The 15817-nt window shown below is 59.4% G+C and overlaps 8 protein-coding genes across 8 annotated transcripts; 4 read left to right on the plus strand and 4 right to left on the minus strand.

Annotated features, from left to right (window-relative positions):
• Positions 1-423: 423 nt before the first annotated feature.
• Positions 424-2089, plus strand: ISF_07136 (DNA repair protein Rad9; the record flags this gene model as incomplete). Its single annotated transcript, XM_018850740.1, has 5 exons — positions 424-537; positions 603-730; positions 856-1202; positions 1254-1888; positions 1940-2089. The coding sequence occupies 5 exons, from the start codon at positions 424-426 to the stop codon at positions 2087-2089; spliced, it is 1374 nt and encodes a 457-aa protein (XP_018702017.1).
• Positions 2090-2123: 34 nt separating this feature from the next.
• ISF_07137 (alpha-tubulin suppressor protein Aats1) lies at positions 2124-3215 on the minus strand (the record flags this gene model as incomplete). Its single annotated transcript, XM_018850741.1, has 1 exon — positions 2124-3215. The coding sequence occupies one exon, from the start codon at positions 3213-3215 to the stop codon at positions 2124-2126; it is 1092 nt and encodes a 363-aa protein (XP_018702018.1).
• A 368-nt stretch (positions 3216-3583) lies between these two features.
• ISF_07138 (prephenate dehydrogenase) lies at positions 3584-5524 on the plus strand (the record flags this gene model as incomplete). Its single annotated transcript, XM_018850742.1, has 3 exons — positions 3584-3696; positions 4361-4407; positions 4470-5524. 3 exons carry the CDS (start codon positions 3584-3586, stop codon positions 5522-5524), a joined length of 1215 nt encoding a protein of 404 aa, XP_018702019.1.
• A 175-nt stretch (positions 5525-5699) lies between these two features.
• On the minus strand, positions 5700-7044 carry ISF_07139 (hypothetical protein; the record flags this gene model as incomplete). The annotated part of the gene is made up of 6 exons (XM_018850743.1): positions 5700-5820; positions 5878-6170; positions 6229-6358; positions 6443-6558; positions 6619-6786; positions 6844-7044. The coding sequence occupies 6 exons, from the start codon at positions 7042-7044 to the stop codon at positions 5700-5702; spliced, it is 1029 nt and encodes a 342-aa protein (XP_018702020.1).
• A 1799-nt stretch (positions 7045-8843) lies between these two features.
• On the plus strand, positions 8844-9842 carry ISF_07140 (integral membrane protein; the record flags this gene model as incomplete). Its single annotated transcript, XM_018850744.1, has 3 exons — positions 8844-9026; positions 9122-9397; positions 9465-9842. 3 exons carry the CDS (start codon positions 8844-8846, stop codon positions 9840-9842), a joined length of 837 nt encoding a protein of 278 aa, XP_018702021.1.
• A 500-nt stretch (positions 9843-10342) lies between these two features.
• ISF_07141 (ESCRT-2 complex, Snf8) lies at positions 10343-11122 on the minus strand (the record flags this gene model as incomplete). The annotated part of the gene is made up of 1 exon (XM_018850745.1): positions 10343-11122. One exon carries the CDS (start codon positions 11120-11122, stop codon positions 10343-10345), a length of 780 nt encoding a protein of 259 aa, XP_018702022.1.
• Positions 11123-11960: 838 nt separating this feature from the next.
• ISF_07142 (Heat shock protein DnaJ) lies at positions 11961-13404 on the plus strand (the record flags this gene model as incomplete). Its single annotated transcript, XM_018850746.1, has 3 exons — positions 11961-12018; positions 12113-13251; positions 13315-13404. The coding sequence occupies 3 exons, from the start codon at positions 11961-11963 to the stop codon at positions 13402-13404; spliced, it is 1287 nt and encodes a 428-aa protein (XP_018702023.1).
• A 561-nt stretch (positions 13405-13965) lies between these two features.
• On the minus strand, positions 13966-15699 carry ISF_07143 (ankyrin; the record flags this gene model as incomplete). Its single annotated transcript, XM_018850747.1, has 1 exon — positions 13966-15699. One exon carries the CDS (start codon positions 15697-15699, stop codon positions 13966-13968), a length of 1734 nt encoding a protein of 577 aa, XP_018702024.1.
• Positions 15700-15817: the final 118 nt, after the last annotated feature.

Below are 15817 nucleotides of genomic sequence, written 5' to 3' on the forward strand. Positions count from 1 at the left end.
ATAATACAGTGATGGACTAAGAAGGAGCCATTGCCAAGGATGACATGTTGCTGTCAAACAGCTTACATATGGATAAAACAAATGCGGGATAAGTGAAAAAAAAAACATCTTTTGATGATACAATAGAATTAGAATCAATGTAAAGAAAATACCCATGGTCGCGACAAAACCGTCCAGCGCATACACCACCTATACCACCTGCTTCTCTAGCGCTCTGCAGACGCCCTTGAGCGCTGTAACGACTCCACGCCGCCAACTTGACGCGCCAGAGGCACTCAGCTTCCTTCTTCGACCCCACCATCATCATCCACTATCCTGGGTCAACGTGAATTCTGCCTACACATCTTGTTGCCATACCAGCGCCAATCATCGGTCGGGACATTGCTCCAAGACCAAGCTTTCGCTGGCGGCCTTCATACCGTAATGGCAGTGCTCAATTTCACCCTCAGCGAAGAGGGCGTCTCGGGCTTTCGAGATGCCCTCATCTGCCTCAACAAGTTTAGCGACGATGTGTCCCTCGAGGCACGCAAGGAGTCTGTGAGTCTGCTGGCTACGCAGCATCACAGTTCTATCAAGAATTCAAGCTGACTCTCCGCCACCAGTTTACCCTGAGCACGCTCAACAGCTCCAAGTCGGCCTATGCGAGCTTCAAGTTTGCCACCAACCGCTTCTTCTCACGCTACAACTACCAAGGCACCGGCCAGTCCAGGGAGCGCTTCCACTGCAACATGTACATTCGGGCAAGTTCACTCCGGCCTCGCGAAGCCCCCTCCCCTTTTTTACCCGTGCTTCCTCCCCGCGCGGCTCTTGCTGACCTGAAATCGCTCCGCAGTCGCTCACCTCGCTATTCCGCAGCCGCTCGGCTGCCGACAGCCAAAGGGACCGCGACGCTGAGAGGCAGACCCTGATTGATCGCTGCGACGTCGCCATCGAGGACGGCCAGGGCGTCAAGAGCCGCTTCATCGCGCGCATCGTCTTCCGGACGGGCCTCACGTCCACCCACCGCCTCCCCTTTGAGACGGGCGTCCCGGTGCACGCCAAGTTTAGCAAACATGACGCGCCGCACCACTGGTCCATCTCCTCCCGCACCCTACGACAGCTCATGGACCATTTTGGTCCAGGAATTGACTACCTGGACATCAATACTCATGGTGATCATGTAAATTTTACGTGTTTCAGTGAAAAGACAGTGAGCGAAGACGGTACGAGATCTGCTCCTTGTTCTTTGCAGCCTACGACTAACCAATACCCAGCCGTCCTGAAAAAGCCCCTCCAGACCTCGGTTGCAGTCGAAGCAGATGAATTTGACGATATCGAAGTCGAGGATAAGCTCCACATTGTCATCTCGGTTAAGGACTTCCGTGCCATTATCCATCACGCCGGTATTAGCGGTTCTGCCCTCTCCGCTCGATACTCCCTCCCTGCCCGCCCGATCCAGTTTTCCTATGCTGCTGATGCGCTATCCTGTGAATTTCTCATAATGACAGTCGGAGAGCGAGGAAGCAACCCTGCCCAGAAGACGAAAAAGGGACGCAAATCCGCCCCGGCAGCCAATGCACCGCGCCTCGACGCCGGGTCTCGTAAGACGAGCGTCGCGCCGTCCGAAGCACCAGCACCACCCCCAGAAACGACACAGCCGCCGACACAGGCCTCGGCAAGGATACCGCCGCCATCTAGTGTCCGGCCTGTTGGCACTATTAGAGCCAGTGTCTCGCGCATGTCCGCCTTTGACCTCCGTCCTTCGCAAAAGCCGCCGCCGCCGACCTTGCGCTCCGAGAGCCTGTTTGTCGACGACGAGGGCTGGGAGCCGGTCAGGGATGAAGACGAGGATGCAGAAGAGAATGCACAGCTTGGGTGGGATCATAGTGCTGACCCCGACCCAATCTCGGTGAGTTGCAGAATGCGGCTAGGCATCACTCAAAGGCTGACTCGTAGACAGACGCATTCATTTATGCACACGAGCAGGCCAGAGCCGGCTCCTCCTGCAGCCGACGATGACCAGGCCGATCCTCCCGCAGAAACTTCTACTGTTCTTGAACCTACTCAGAAGCTGTCCGACGTACAAAACCTTGCTCTATTCCCCGACTGAGAAGGTCGTAGCGCGTGCGGATGTGCAGACGCCCTCACCGCGGCGTTATGCAGACCCAGCTGGTTGCGCAGCCAGCACCGATACTTGCTATTTGCGAGTCTGATGGGATATATTTGGACGAGGCAATGACATTCCAGCGGCCCTTTACATCATTATTCTCAACTTGCGGTCCGCAGTTGCCGTGCTCGCCCCAGCCCCAGGAGAGGACGTCGCCGCCCTCCGCATACGCAACCACGTGCTCACTGCCGATCGCGATTTTAGTGAGCTTGGGCAGGTTGGCCGGTGGCAGCTGGCCGTGGTCGTCGCGGCCCCAACCGAGAAGAGTGCCGTCGGTGCCGAGAATGTATATATTTCCCCAGCTAGCTCCCACGTCGGCCCAGGGCGGCACCTGCGCCGGCTTGCCCGAAGACAAGTTCCACTTGTCGAGGCCGAGCACGGCGAGGTTGCCGCTGCCGGGCTCGCCGAAGAATGCAGTCAATTCCTTTGCGCACACAGCGCGGGTGGCCTTGAACCCCAGACCCTCGACCTTTCGCGGTGAATAGATGACCTGCTCAGGCGCGCCGGCCTGTCCCTTGCGGCAGTTGCCCCAGCCGTAGGCGTCGCCGTTGCTCAGCACCACGACGACGTGGCCCATCCCGGCAGACATGTCCACAATTGAAGCGCCCGCCGGGGGGAAGTCCTTGAACCTCGTCGCCGACGGTGTCCGCACCATCAGCTCCCCCTGGCCCAGCTCCCCCTTCGCGCCGACCCCGAGGCTGTAGAGCTTCGTGTTCCTGCCCTGCGCATCCCTCGCCACGACGAACGAGGCCTCCCACGTGCACGCGATCAGGGAGACACTGACAATCTCTTCGCTCCCGTCCCGCACCAAGCGCAGCTCCTGGAATGCGGGCACATCGGTGACCGGCCCGAGGCCGCACGCCCCCGTCGCCGGGTCGCCGCTCCAGTAGACCCGGCCGGCCGCGCTGAGCAGCAGGGTGTGGTTGCCGCCGGCGGCCACCTTGACGATGGGCGGCGCGTCGGGCTGCGTAGGGTGGAAGTGCGCGGGCTTCGGGACAGACACATCCTCGCGGTGGCCAATCCCGAGCTGTCCGGAGCCGTTAGAGCCCAAGGCGAAGAGTGCGTTCATTTTAATGTGCCCGGCCCGCCTGATAATTCGTTGTTTTGGAGCTTCAACTGACAAGGGTTCCCTCTCCCGCCGGCCCCATTGAAGCTACAAGAGTCAGGGCCTGGCTACCTAAGAACATTGCTGAGGTAATCAAGTGCCCCACGCTAGCACTTTTCTTCCCTCGTCTCGATTTTTTTTCCTTCCTCTCAACATTCTCCATCACCCTTCATTCACCTTGCAAGCAAAAAGAAAGGTCCTTTTTCTTTTTGCCCAGGGGCTGAACTTTTTTACTCTGCAGCTGGTCTGCAGTGCGGGAATGTGATACATTCTACTCTTTGATTACCTTTCGCACCTTCTGCGTCTCGCCTCAACACACCTCAGAACTGGCTATGGCTGCGCCGCGAGACGTCCCTCCGGGGATGGAAAACTTTGTCGTCGGCTTGATTGGCATGGGCGACATGGGACGAATGTACGCCGAGAGGTTGTCTGAAGCTGGCTGGAGGTGAGTCTTCGCTCCGTGACAATTGTGTAGCTTCTGCTCGCATCACGTTCCATTATGGTAAGCATTTTCCTTTTTTTACCTACCAGTCTCACCACATCTCCCCCACGCCAGTGATCTTTTTTTCAATGATGACTAGAGCGCATTTGGCTCGAGTATTGTCCGGGAAGAGCCCTAGCACCGTTCCGGTGAGAGGGAAGGACTTGGCAGTCACTGATGTAAACGCTAGCTACCTTATTATAACTACTGTCTGATGAAAAAAGAACACCTGGCGTGGTTGCCTTCGCCGGCAGCCGCTCCCCCCCCCCCTCTTACGAAGAGGCAACTCGCTAACCATGCGACAGATATTTCCCGTAAACCGCACAAATGATACCCCTCATGACTTCCCGTCCGGGCGCACAAATGCCAGTAGCATGCTTCGGCTGACCACCACTGCTCGCGTATTATAGAATCATGGCATGCGACAGAGAAGATAGATATGATAGCCTGAAAGAAAAATATTCCGCCAATGTACGAACCTCCATCTCGTGTATTCTTGCTGCTTGTTTTCTTGCGCCCCTTTCGCGTTGTTCTGGATGCTGAAGAGGTCCTTGCGTGTATAGAAGAACATTGAAATCTGCCGCAACGGGCATCTCGTCTCTCGCGCGAGCGACTACATCATCTACAGCGTCGAAGCTGCCGTAATCGACAGCGTCATTGCCAGCTACGGACCCTGTACGTCTCCAGCCCCCCTCCCTCGCTTCCCTCTCTCTTCCACATCTAACACGAAGCGCCAGCCACCAAAATGGGCGCCATCGTCGGCGGCCAGACCTCGTGCAAGTCGCCCGAGATCGCCGCCTTCGAGCGCCACCTCCCCGCCGACGTGGACATCGTCTCGTGCCACTCGCTGCACGGTCCCGGCGTGGACCCCACGAACCAGCCGCTCGTGCTCATCCAGCACCGCGCGCCCGACGCCTCCCTGCGCAAGGTCGAGGCCGTCCTCGGTTGCCTGCGCTCCAAGTTCGTGCACCTCTCCGCGCACGAGCACGACCGTATCACCGCCGACACGCAGGCCGTCACCCACGCCGCCTTCCTCTCCATGGGCAAGGCCTGGCACGCCAACCGCCAGTTCCCCTGGACCATGAGCCGCTACGTCGGCGGCATCGAGAACGTAAAGGTTAACCTGATGCTCCGCATCTACAGCCAAAAGTGGCACGTCTACGCGGGGCTCGCCATCCTCAACCCCGAGGCCCGCGAGCAGGTCGCGCAGTACGCCCGCAGCGTCACGGATCTCTACAAGCTCATGCTCATCGGCGACCTGGAAGGCTTGCGGACGCGCCTCTACGCGGCGCGTGACAAGGTCTTTGGCACGGCAGCCTGGGGCGGCGACGAGCATGGCAAGCTGCTCATCGAGCCGTCGGTGCTGTCGAGTTTCGCGCTCGGCCAGCCGTCCGACGACGATCCGGCGACGCGTCGCGCAAACAACCACCTGTCGCTACTCGCCATGGTCGACTGCTGGGCGGAGCTGGGAATTGTGCCGTACGACCACATGCTGTGTAGCACGCCGCTGTTCCGTTTGCGACTCGGTGTCACCGAGTACCTCTTCCGCACCCCGGCCCTACTCGATGCCGCGCTCGTCACCGCCGTTGAGGACCAGACGTACCGCAGCGATGACCTCGAGTTCACCTTTGCCGCGCGCGCCTGGGCAGAGTGCGTTAGCCTTGGCCACTTCGAGACTTGGCGCAAGCGTTTCGAGAGCACCCAAGAGTTCTTTGAGCCGCGCTTCGCCGAGGCCAAGGTTGTCGGCGACCAGATGATGAAGAAGGTGTTTGAGAGCAGCAGCAAGCCGTAAGAGAAGCGGGCCTCATGATAGTCTGTAATGAGTTTAATGAGATGTGAAAGGCAAAAGCCTAATCAAGTGGATGTGACGTCGTTTACTGTATTGCCATATGGTTATAATGTGCTATGTATACAAAACTCGGACAAGAGGTGTGGGTCACCTGGCGTTTATTCCCGCGAGGATGGCTCTAGGCTGCCGTGATCATGTCGGAAATGCCGCGCTCGAAGCCACTGCCCGCACCGAGTCTCAGGTTTGTGGTGTAGCTCGACTCCGTGTCACCGCGTGTGTGTACGGCGAGCGTTGGTCGTCTAGTCTAATGTCAGTACTACGGCTCAGCTGCTTTCCAAGCATGAAGACAAACGTACACGGCGAAAATGGGTGAGCTCTCGCACTGAAACGTCGGCTCCGCCTCCACGCACACTGACGAGCTTTCTTTGGGCATCAGCCGCGAAATGTCCTCCAAGTTGTTACACGGAGGCGAGCGCGTCAGCGTCCCTGGGCACGGGGGTGGCTCAGTGACGGAGCAGGGCGCGTCGTGGACCGGGCTATCTTTGGCTATCGGTGGACGGCCACCGCAGGCAATCTGCCGTTCCAGAAGGTCCATGAGGCTGAGGCTCGAATTGAGCCACGAGAGGCGCGGCGAGCTGTCGGGTGTGGACTGGAGAAAATTATGTTAGCGGCTACTGCGACGGGAACAGAGGCGGGAAAAGACTAACATTGGGGACCGAACGTTGACCGATGGCTTTCACAAGGCGTGCGTCCGTCACTGGGCGCCCGGAAATGGCCTGAAAGCCGAAGCCGGTGGCGGCGGAGGGCGGGACGTGGTCCTTGGCGATGGCGTCGAGGCTGAGGTAGGCGCGGTCAACGCAGGTCGGCCGGCAGCGAGCGCAGACGCGGTAGAGGCATTCCTTGCGAGCGGTGCTGCCCTACAGCTTCCGGTACTCGTATGGATTGGGTAGGGGCTCTGTGAGGTCAAAGAGGCCGTCGTGGGCAAAGAGCGAGGTGCCGTTTTGGGTCATGCGGTCCCGTTGGATCATGGCTTGGACCTAATGGGAGTTTGCGTGAGTAAGGCTGTCTCTTTTATGGGAACTCCAGTATTTTCTGACCTTTTCTCTTTGCCGCAACAGCGTGGCAATTTGATCGGGGCGGTAACGTGCCATCTGTTCGTGGCTGATTTGGTCAAGAAAGCTAAACTTGTCGTGGCAGTCGGGGATACTGGTCCGTCGGGCATTTATCTCCGCAACCAGGGAGAGACCAACTTTATCAGAGCAGTTCTAGCGAGAGATAGTGTTAGAATTCATAGGAATTGTTTTAGTGGCGGTTGTGCTTACAAGATCTCCTTGGGCGAGGGCGTCGTCAATGATGCCCTCCTTGTCCTGGGTGCACTGGTATACCCAGCCGAAGCTCCCTGGTCGGTGGCAAGCGTTGCAGAGTTGTGTTGCCCCATATACGCGTGTCATTGTGATATGCGTGCACTGCGCTTCGAGACAAGCCGGTCGAGCCACGGACTTGATGGCTTTTCGTAGAGGCATCGTGTCGGGATGCGAGAGTTTGGTTCTAGGGAGGAGCTTGCAATAGAAGGAACCAAGCTTCAATCAGGAAGCGAGCTGGGAAAAGGCGAGAGGCGAAAAAGAAATAATTGCTGAATAATCTTTGTAGTAATGGAGAAGAAAAAAATGCAAGAGTAATTGTGATGTGGTAGGCGGGGAGCAACAGCAGCGCCTGTGGTGGCAGAAGCTATTTACACGAGGCTAGGCGAGAGAGAGAGCGTTGACTTGGGAAGTCCGGCCGGAATAATGGCGGTAACGGGTTTGTTATTGACGCTTTGGAGGAGGTTCTGACGCGTTCCCTAAAGAGGATTGACTTGCGAATCAAAGATGGAAGTAAACAACACGGGCGTTTGCCAGGTGGCAGGCGGCAGCTGCCAAGTCGTTGTATGGGAGGCAAAGAGAGAGTGTGTCTATGGGCAGCAGTGAGTTTATGCAAACGCTGTCGAAGGAAACGGCAAGCCGCGTGGATCATAGTAGTTACAGCTACATGGAAATAAAAGTAGGCATGTACACATGTGTTTGTGGTGCAAAGCTGTTGTCGTTGCATCTTGAGAGCGAGCTTGTTTCGTTTCCTTGCCGTTTTTGAGTTGGCCAACAACCCACTGTTAATTCGTACCAAGTCTGGAGTTGGGCAGGCCACGCCACCCGTTTGCAGTTTCGTCTGTCGGCAGCCGCAGTTCAAATACCTCGGTAAATACCCATGCAAGGCTATCACTTAACAGATCTGGGAACGATTTTTTTCCCTTTCCTTTTCCCCATTGCCCTTGATTGACTGCACGCACGGGCTACCGCCGATCAATTAACGCGCCAAACCAATGTCAACAAAGACCATTGTGGCTAGTGGTTGCCAGGGGCGCGAAAGAGCCTCGGAACGAGTAGCGCAAAGGGGTAGCAGCCAATGGAGAGCCTCCCTTTGGCCCACTACAGCTGCATTGACGGTGTCCCACCAAAAAGGCCTCCCCCGTCCAACCCCCGTCGCGACTCGCCGAGCTCCATGTCCAGCAATTGTGGCAGTAGCACTACGTTATTATAGAGGTACAGATAGGCGTCGAGTAGCAGCCTCAGGGTGTCTCCGCCGGATGCAGTGAGTGTCGTAGTGCAGTCTCGGTAATGCTGTTTGCTGCTGCTGCTCCTGCATGACAACTCCTTGTACCGTATTTTTTTTTAGTGGCGTCAAACCGGCTGGCTCGTCGCTGCCAAACTTACCTATCCTTCCCCCTCCCCCGGTCGTCATCTCCCAAAGCTCTCTCTTTTCCTAACAGGAATTATTTCCCACCATCGCGACCAATCCCGTTCAATCGCTCTTGGACGCCCTGTTCATCGCTGCATCTCGTCTGCTCTGTACGTCAGTCCTCAAGGCACTGCGCCCTTCCCCCCTTCGTCGTCGTCGCGGCTCTGCTTCTGGGCCTGGGGCACCAGCCTACCAGCGTACAGGGAGTGTCGCTCCACGCAACAAAACGCTCCGTCCCCGGTGCGTGGCTCATTGTAAACAAACCCAGTTGGGTCGCTACAGCACGCACAAGGCACCACCGCCGCGCCTCGCATTGAAGCCCAAGACCCAGCGACGACGACAACGAGAGGAGGGAAAAACAAGGGCGCGGGAAAAAAATATTGGTCCTGTGCATTTATCCATCTAACAATTCCAGCAGACGCCTATTTTTAGGCTCCCTCCGCCCGTTTTCCGGCCGATTTTGCAAAGAACCGCCACGCCCGAGAGACAGCGCTTTCCGCATTCCTCGCTGAACATCCACCCGCAACTCCCGTCTTTCCCACCCATCATCATGTCGGTCAAGTTCGAAAGGGACACATTCCAGCAGACGGCGCAAAGCGTCGCCGGCAGCGCGGCCAACGCGGCCAAGAGCGGCCAGATCCCCGGCACCAGCGGCAAGCACCCGCTCGCTGAGAAGCTCGGCACCGCTCTGACGGGCGGTATCGAGAATGCCGGAACCAAGGGCTACCTCGCTGTGCGTATCCTCTTCCCGCCTCGCTTCCCGCGGTTGTGCGTGCATCAAATGAATGCGCAGGCGATTTTGGCCTCTCTAACCATCCCGCAATGCAGGCCTACATCAAGCAGCTCGAGTCCAACCCCCTCCGCACCAAGATGCTCACCGCTGGTGGCCTTGCCGGTCTCCAGGAGCTTCTCGCCTCCTTCCTCGCCAAGGACCGCAACAAGCACGGCAACTACTTTACCTCGCGAGTACCCAAGATGGCTGCATACGGTGCCCTCGTCAGCGCTCCCCTTGGCCACGTCCTCATTTGGATGCTGCAGAAGGTCTTCCACAACCGCACCAGCCTCAAGGCTAAGATTCTGCAGATCATCGTCAGCAACCTGGTGGTATGTTGAGTCCCCGTTCGCTTAGTGTACAATCGCAGCTCCCTGAAAACTCACTAATCGCTTCCAGATTGCTCCCATTCAAAACAGCATCTACCTCGTCGCCATGGCTCTCATCGCTGGCGCCCGCACCTTCCATCAGGTTCGCGCCACCGTCAAGGTCGGCTTCTGGAAGGTCATGAAGGTCTCGTGGGTCGTCTCGCCCCTCTCCCTGGCCTTTGCCCAGCAGTTCCTGCCCAACCACCTCTGGGTGCCTTTCTTCAATGTCATTGGCTTCGTCATCGGCACATATGTCAACACCACCACCAAGAAGAAGCGTCTCGCCGCTCTCCGCAAGAAGCACTTCGGCGACGGCCGCAGCAACATGGGCCGCCCCGACGATTACCCTCCTCCCCCCGGTATGGGCGGCCCCATGGGTGGTCCCATGGGCCCCAACCCACCCTACTAAATATACCGCCTGGTTCAAGGAGGCAGCATTTGTCGTGGGTAAATCCTCGCTGTCTGCTAGCGAATTGTAAGAGACTCGATGATAGACGGCACACTGAGACGAGGGAGTTTCTGGAGCACAAGAGCAGCTCTCTGACGGACGGCGAAGAGCTGCTCCGGCTAGTTTCAAAGTGTATATGGAGAAGGGGCAGGGTTGACGAAATCACTGGTGTTTATTTGCGAGCATGGATGGACCTTGTATAAATCTCTTTGGTCGGATGTGCTGATTATTCTTGAATATTTACTGAATGCTAACTACTTATGACTGTGCGTTTGGCGAAATGCCGGGTATCTTGTATCTATGGTGTTTGTGTCTGTCATCGAGTAGTCCTTGCAAAATCACGATCCTTGTTGTATCTGTATATCAAACATGTCCTCAGCGAGCGATGTCATGGAATGATATCACTGTGCTTGACCAGTTGTCTGCACATGAGACCAGATATATCTTCTACGCTTCACCATTCAGTTGCCGCCGTCCATGCCTGCCATAAACGCCGGACTCCAGTATTGCCACTCGCCTCCCGTCTGCTTATCAACCCAGAGCATGCCCTGGCCGACCAGGTCGTCAATCACCGTCTCACACCGGGCGGGCTCCCAGCCCAGGTTGTCGCGCAGCATGCCGACGCTGACGTAGCCGAGGACCTGCGCGGCCTCCACGCAGGCGGCCTGGTCGCCGCCCAGCTCCCGCGGGACGCTGCGGACGTACTCGGTGTCCCCCACCGCAACGACCGCGTACCCGCCCCCGAGCGGCGCCAGCGTCGCCACCGCGCGACGCACGTCGTCCTCGGTCACGGCGCCACCGCCGCCGGCCACCTTCTCGCGGGACACGCGCTCGCGAACCTGCGCGAGCGACACGAGCCCGCCGTTCTCCGCGCGCGTGGCCCCGCAGACCTGCACGACGCGGACGGCGACGTCAAAGTAAAAGTCGTTGACCGTCTTGCCGAGGAGCTGGCCCCAGACGGAGGAGTTGGTGTTGGAGGAGGACGAGGACGAGGACGAGGCAAGGGGGTCGACACCGATGGCGGTGCACATGCGGGCGAATTGTGCGCGAAAGGACGGGTCGGAGCGGATGTCCTTGGCGTGCGTCTGGGCGAATTGCTGGAGGAGGGTGCGGAAGACGGAGAGCTGCGTCTCGAGCGCCTGGGCGTTGGTGGCGCGCAGGGAGGAGCCGTGGGAGGCGTAGTGCTTGGAGGTGAGGCGCGAGCGGTCGAGGGCGCCGATGCCCACGGCCTTGCGTGACATGGTGGACGGGCTGCTCGCGATGGGAGTTGGGGTGCGTGAGGATCACTTGATCAGGACGATGGAGGTTTTGGTGGTGTTGAGGGAGTGACGTGTTGGTGGTGGGGCTGGGACTGGGTGGCGGGGTATTGAGGCTACGCGAAGTAAAAGAAGGTTAAAACTTTTGTATTCTCTAGTTTTTCTTTAAGAAAAAATAAATAAAAAGAAAACAAATACGAAGTGTAGCCTTATTAGGAAACCGTGACAAACTGGACGGGACGGCAAGGGACTGACATAGCCGCGCGAGCTGTCGACAGCCACCACCAGCAGCGGGTGAAAAACGTCAGGAGAGAAGGCCGACCCGCCACAATATATTTAGATTTACAAAAAGGCTGCCGGAAAGCGGAGTACCCAGTCAGAAGGAGGTGTGGGTGAAAGGCAGAATGTGAAAGAAGAGAAACGAAAAGAAAGCAGAAGAAGTGAGGCGAACGGCGAAGAAACACGCATGTGTTCGTTCATTTTTTGTTTTTTAGCACACCAACTGCCAGACAAAAAGGCAGCAAGCAAAAGGCTGCAGTGTGGCTGGTGCCCATGAAAATGTGGTGTACAAGCCACAACCGCTGCCAACCAACCGGTCAGCCAAACAGGGCGCCCTCTTGCCTTGCTGACGGAGCAGGCGGACCAAGGCAACCACAGCCACGCCCCAAGTCGGCTCTAGCCTCTCACAGATAGCGATAGTGCAAGAGATAACCCCACCACAGATTTTCAACACACCCGGTCCCCTCTAAAAAGCCCGCCTCGCTTTTGCTGCGTTTTTCTCCGTCGTCATAACAGCATATCCCGCCATCAAGCGTATACAAACATGGCCGACAGCTTCCCAGGTGCCGGCGCCGATGGCAAGGTAGAGATTGACCTCTACGGTACGTCTGCCCTGCTGCCCTTCACACCGCCCCTTCTCCTTCTCTTGCTGCCTAGCCTCATCTGTCTACCCTGACTAACTCTTCCGCCTATCAGAGGTCCTCGCCATCGAGAAAACCGCCTCGGGCGACGAAATCAAAAAGGCCTACCGCAAGGCCGCCCTCAAGTTCCACCCCGACAAGGTCCCCGAGGACCAGCGTGAAGCCTCCGAGGTCAAGTTCAAGGAGGTGACGCGCGCCTACGAAATCCTCGGCGATGAGGAGAAGCGCCACCTCTACGACACACACGGGATGGCCGCCTTTGATCCTTCGCGCGGCGGTGGTCCCGGCGGTCCTGGTGCCGATCTCAACGATATTCTCTCACAAATGTTTGGCTTCAACATGGGCGGCGCCGGCGGTCCTGGCGGTCCCCGCCGCCCCCGTAAGGGCCCCGACGAGCAGCAGGAGTACAAAGTGACGCTCGAGGAGCTCTACCGCGGCAAGACGGTCAAGTTTGCCGCCAACAAGCAGGTCCTCTGCGGCGGCTGTAAGGGCAGCGGTGGCAAGGACAAGGCCAAGCCGGACGCGTGCTCGCGCTGCCGCGGCCAGGGTATCGTCGAGGGTCTCCGCCAGATCGGACCCGGCATGATGCGCCGCGAGACGATGCTCTGCGACGCTTGCCACGGCGCCGGAAACGTCTTCAAGGAGAAGGACCGCTGCAAGAAGTGCAAGGGCAAGCGCACCACGCAGGAGAAGAAGGTCCTCGAACTCTACATCCCGCGCGGCTCCGTCCAGGGCGAACGCATCGTGCTCGAGGGCGAGGCCGACCAATACCCCGACCAAATACCGGGTGACATCATCTTCACCCTCGTCGAGGAGCCCCACGACGTCTTCTCCCGCCTCGGCAACGACCTCTCTGCCGAGCTCAAGATCTCCCTTGGCGAGGCGCTCGGCGGCTTCAACCGCGTCGTCCTCGAGCACCTCGATGGCCGTGGTATCTATATCGAGCGCAAGCAGGGCAAGATCTTACGCCCGGGTGACTGCCTCCGCGTCCCCGGCGAGGGCATGCCGTTCAAGCGCGGCGATGCCAAGGGCGACTTGTACCTGCTCGTCTCCGTTCAGTTCCCCAAGGACGACTTCCTCCAGAATGCCGGCGCCTACGACGCGTTGCTCAAGATGCTGCCGGCACCCGTCGAGGGCCCCAAGACGGCAGAGGTCGACGAGGTCGAGTACGAAGACGACGCCGACATTGAAACCGTAAGTTTGATACGCCGGCCTACCTGAAAAACGTATGAAGCGAGACCTAATACCACCTTTCAGATGGGCGAAAACGCCGAAGATCCCCGCGCCGGCGGCGAGTGGCAAGACGACGACGGGGAAGACGGCCAGCCCCAGTGCCAGGCCCAGTAAACGAGACACACAATGCAGAACAAGAGAAAAGTTTATACACTTGAGGGAATTTCTTGCTCGTACTCCATTGATGTTAAAGGACTGAATTTTGTTTTGACGACATGGTGTTTACATAGATGACGCTGAACGGTGTTGATGACGATGATGATGAACTGGGGAGTTAAGGGGGCGAAAACCGCACCGAAGCGTGAACAATGAGTGGGGGGCGTCGAAAGAAAGATACACTTCTCTCTTACTTTTTTATACACTTGACATCTATACAGCCTGTTGGATAGGGTAGTTTCTTCTTGCGTGCTTCTTGCGTACAATGTGTTAGTGAGCCAAGGTGACCAGTAAGGCGTAAATGTCCTTCTCATCCCCTATGCATGAGAAACATTGTATGAAAAGATCGTGCTGCACTGTAGAACGGGTACCAAAGTTGGGCGATACACCACGCAAAGAGATACGCAAGACTTGTCAATATACATGCAGCCAACAGGCAATAATATACGCAAAATACTTACCACACGGTTCTACGTGCTTACCTGAAAATTCGTCCGACAACTTACCAATAACTCACCTTTATCCTCGACTCTGCCGTCCGACCAGTCCCTGAAAGCAAAGCCAATCATCGTCTTCCTCTCTGAGGTGGCACGACTCGCGCGCCACCCGCGCCGCGTCGCGTCCGTCGTCATCCTCAACCGCCGTGTCCGCGCCGGCCTCCTCCATCGCCGCGCGCACGCCCTCCGCGCCGCGATCCGCCGCCCACAGCAGCGCCGTCATGCCCCCCGTCCGCCGCGCATCACCCCCATCATCATCGTAGCAGCGCCGTCCCCACCAGGCACGCTGTCGTCGACTCGGCGGCGCCGCGCGCCTCTCCATGACGGCGCCGCCGGCGATGAGGTCCTGCGCCAGCGCGTACGCCTCCCCGCGGGGGTCCGGATCCCGGTGCAGGGCGAGGCAGTGCAGCGGCGTCCAGCCCTGCGCGGTGGTGGAGGTGGGGTCGGCGCCGTGGGCGAGGAACAGCCGCGCCGCGGCGACGGCCTCACGCACGCCTTTGGACGCGGTGGGTGACTCGTGGGGAACGAGGGCGCATAGGAGGGGCGTCCAGCCGTGGTCTGCGACGGTGTTGACGTGCGCGGCACTGCCATCGAGGGACAGCAGATGCTCTAGCACGTCGCACCTACCGCCCGCGGCGGCCCAGTGCAACGCGGAGGCGCCCCGCGCGTCGACGAGCCGCAGGAGCCTCGCAGCAGCCCAGTCCACAGGCGTGAGCGCGGCGAGGTACAGCCGGAAGACACGCATGGTGCCGCTGTGCGCCGCCCGGTGCAGGGGCAGCTCCCCCCGCGCGCCGCCGGCCTTGGTGTACGCGGAGGCGCCGTGCGCCAACAGCATGCGGACGCCCTCTTCGTAGTGCCTCCGCGCGCCCAGCCGGGTTCTTTTAGCGGGCACCGGCGCGGCCAGCACGTGCAGCGCCGTGTCGCCGTCGCTCCTTCGCGCCGCGTCGGGATCCGCGCCGCCCTCGAGGAGCGCCTGCAAGGCCGTCGCCCGCTCCGTGTACCGCGCGGCCGCGACGACCAGCGGCTCGTCGTCATCGCCGCAGCGGCAGTTGGAATCCGCGCCCTCGCGGAGCAGCGCCCGGAGGACGCGTGCCTGGGCCAGGCCCTCGGGCGCAGCGCAGAGCTCCCGCGACGCCGCCTCCCTGGCCTCGTACTCGGTGTCGACCGCGGCCGCGCGCAGCGCCTCATCCAGCGCGCTCTGGGCGAGCCCGCCGCGGTGGGAGAGCAGCATCTCAACGCAGAAGAAGTCGAGCCGGCGGGCCGCGGCCTGCAGGGCGCACCCCAAGGCCGCCGGAGACCACCGGTGCGGCTCCCCCAGCAGCCACTCCAGGATGTCTACCTGCCCGCAGCGCGCCGCGTGGGCGACGCACGACCAGTACGGGCGCGTACCGCCGTTGGCATGCGCGTCCGGAGGCGCGCGGCTCCAAAGGCAGCGCGCGAGGGCGGCGCGGCCGAGGCCGATGGCCAGCATCAGCGGGGCGGGCGGGTCGAAGCCGGCACCGGGGTAGTCGCGCGGCGTCACGGGGTCGGCGCCGGCAGCGAGGAGCAGCTCCGCGGCGGCGAGGCTGTCGAGGCGCACGGCGACGTGCAGCGGCGCGCCCCATTTGTCGTGGAGGCGGTTGACGGCGTGCGGGCTGCAGGGAGCGGCGAGGAGGGCGCGGAGGCGGGCGTGCTGGTCGTTGCAGATGCAGGCATGCAGGGCGAGTTCGGGGCCGTCAAAGTCGGAGGATTGCGGCAGCCACTTGGTAGATATCATGGTGAGGTGGCTGGTTTTCGTGTGCAGGTGATGATGGTGAAGGGGACAAGTACTGTTATGTGCTGGCGAGGGCGAGGGCGAGGGCTGGGGTGGACCGTGATGGCTGCCTAAGGTTGAT

This window comes from Cordyceps fumosorosea (assembly GCF_001636725.1).
Source record: "Cordyceps fumosorosea ARSEF 2679 chromosome Unknown scaffold_20, whole genome shotgun sequence".
In the NCBI taxonomy this organism is placed as follows: domain Eukaryota; kingdom Fungi; phylum Ascomycota; class Sordariomycetes; order Hypocreales; family Cordycipitaceae; genus Cordyceps; species Cordyceps fumosorosea.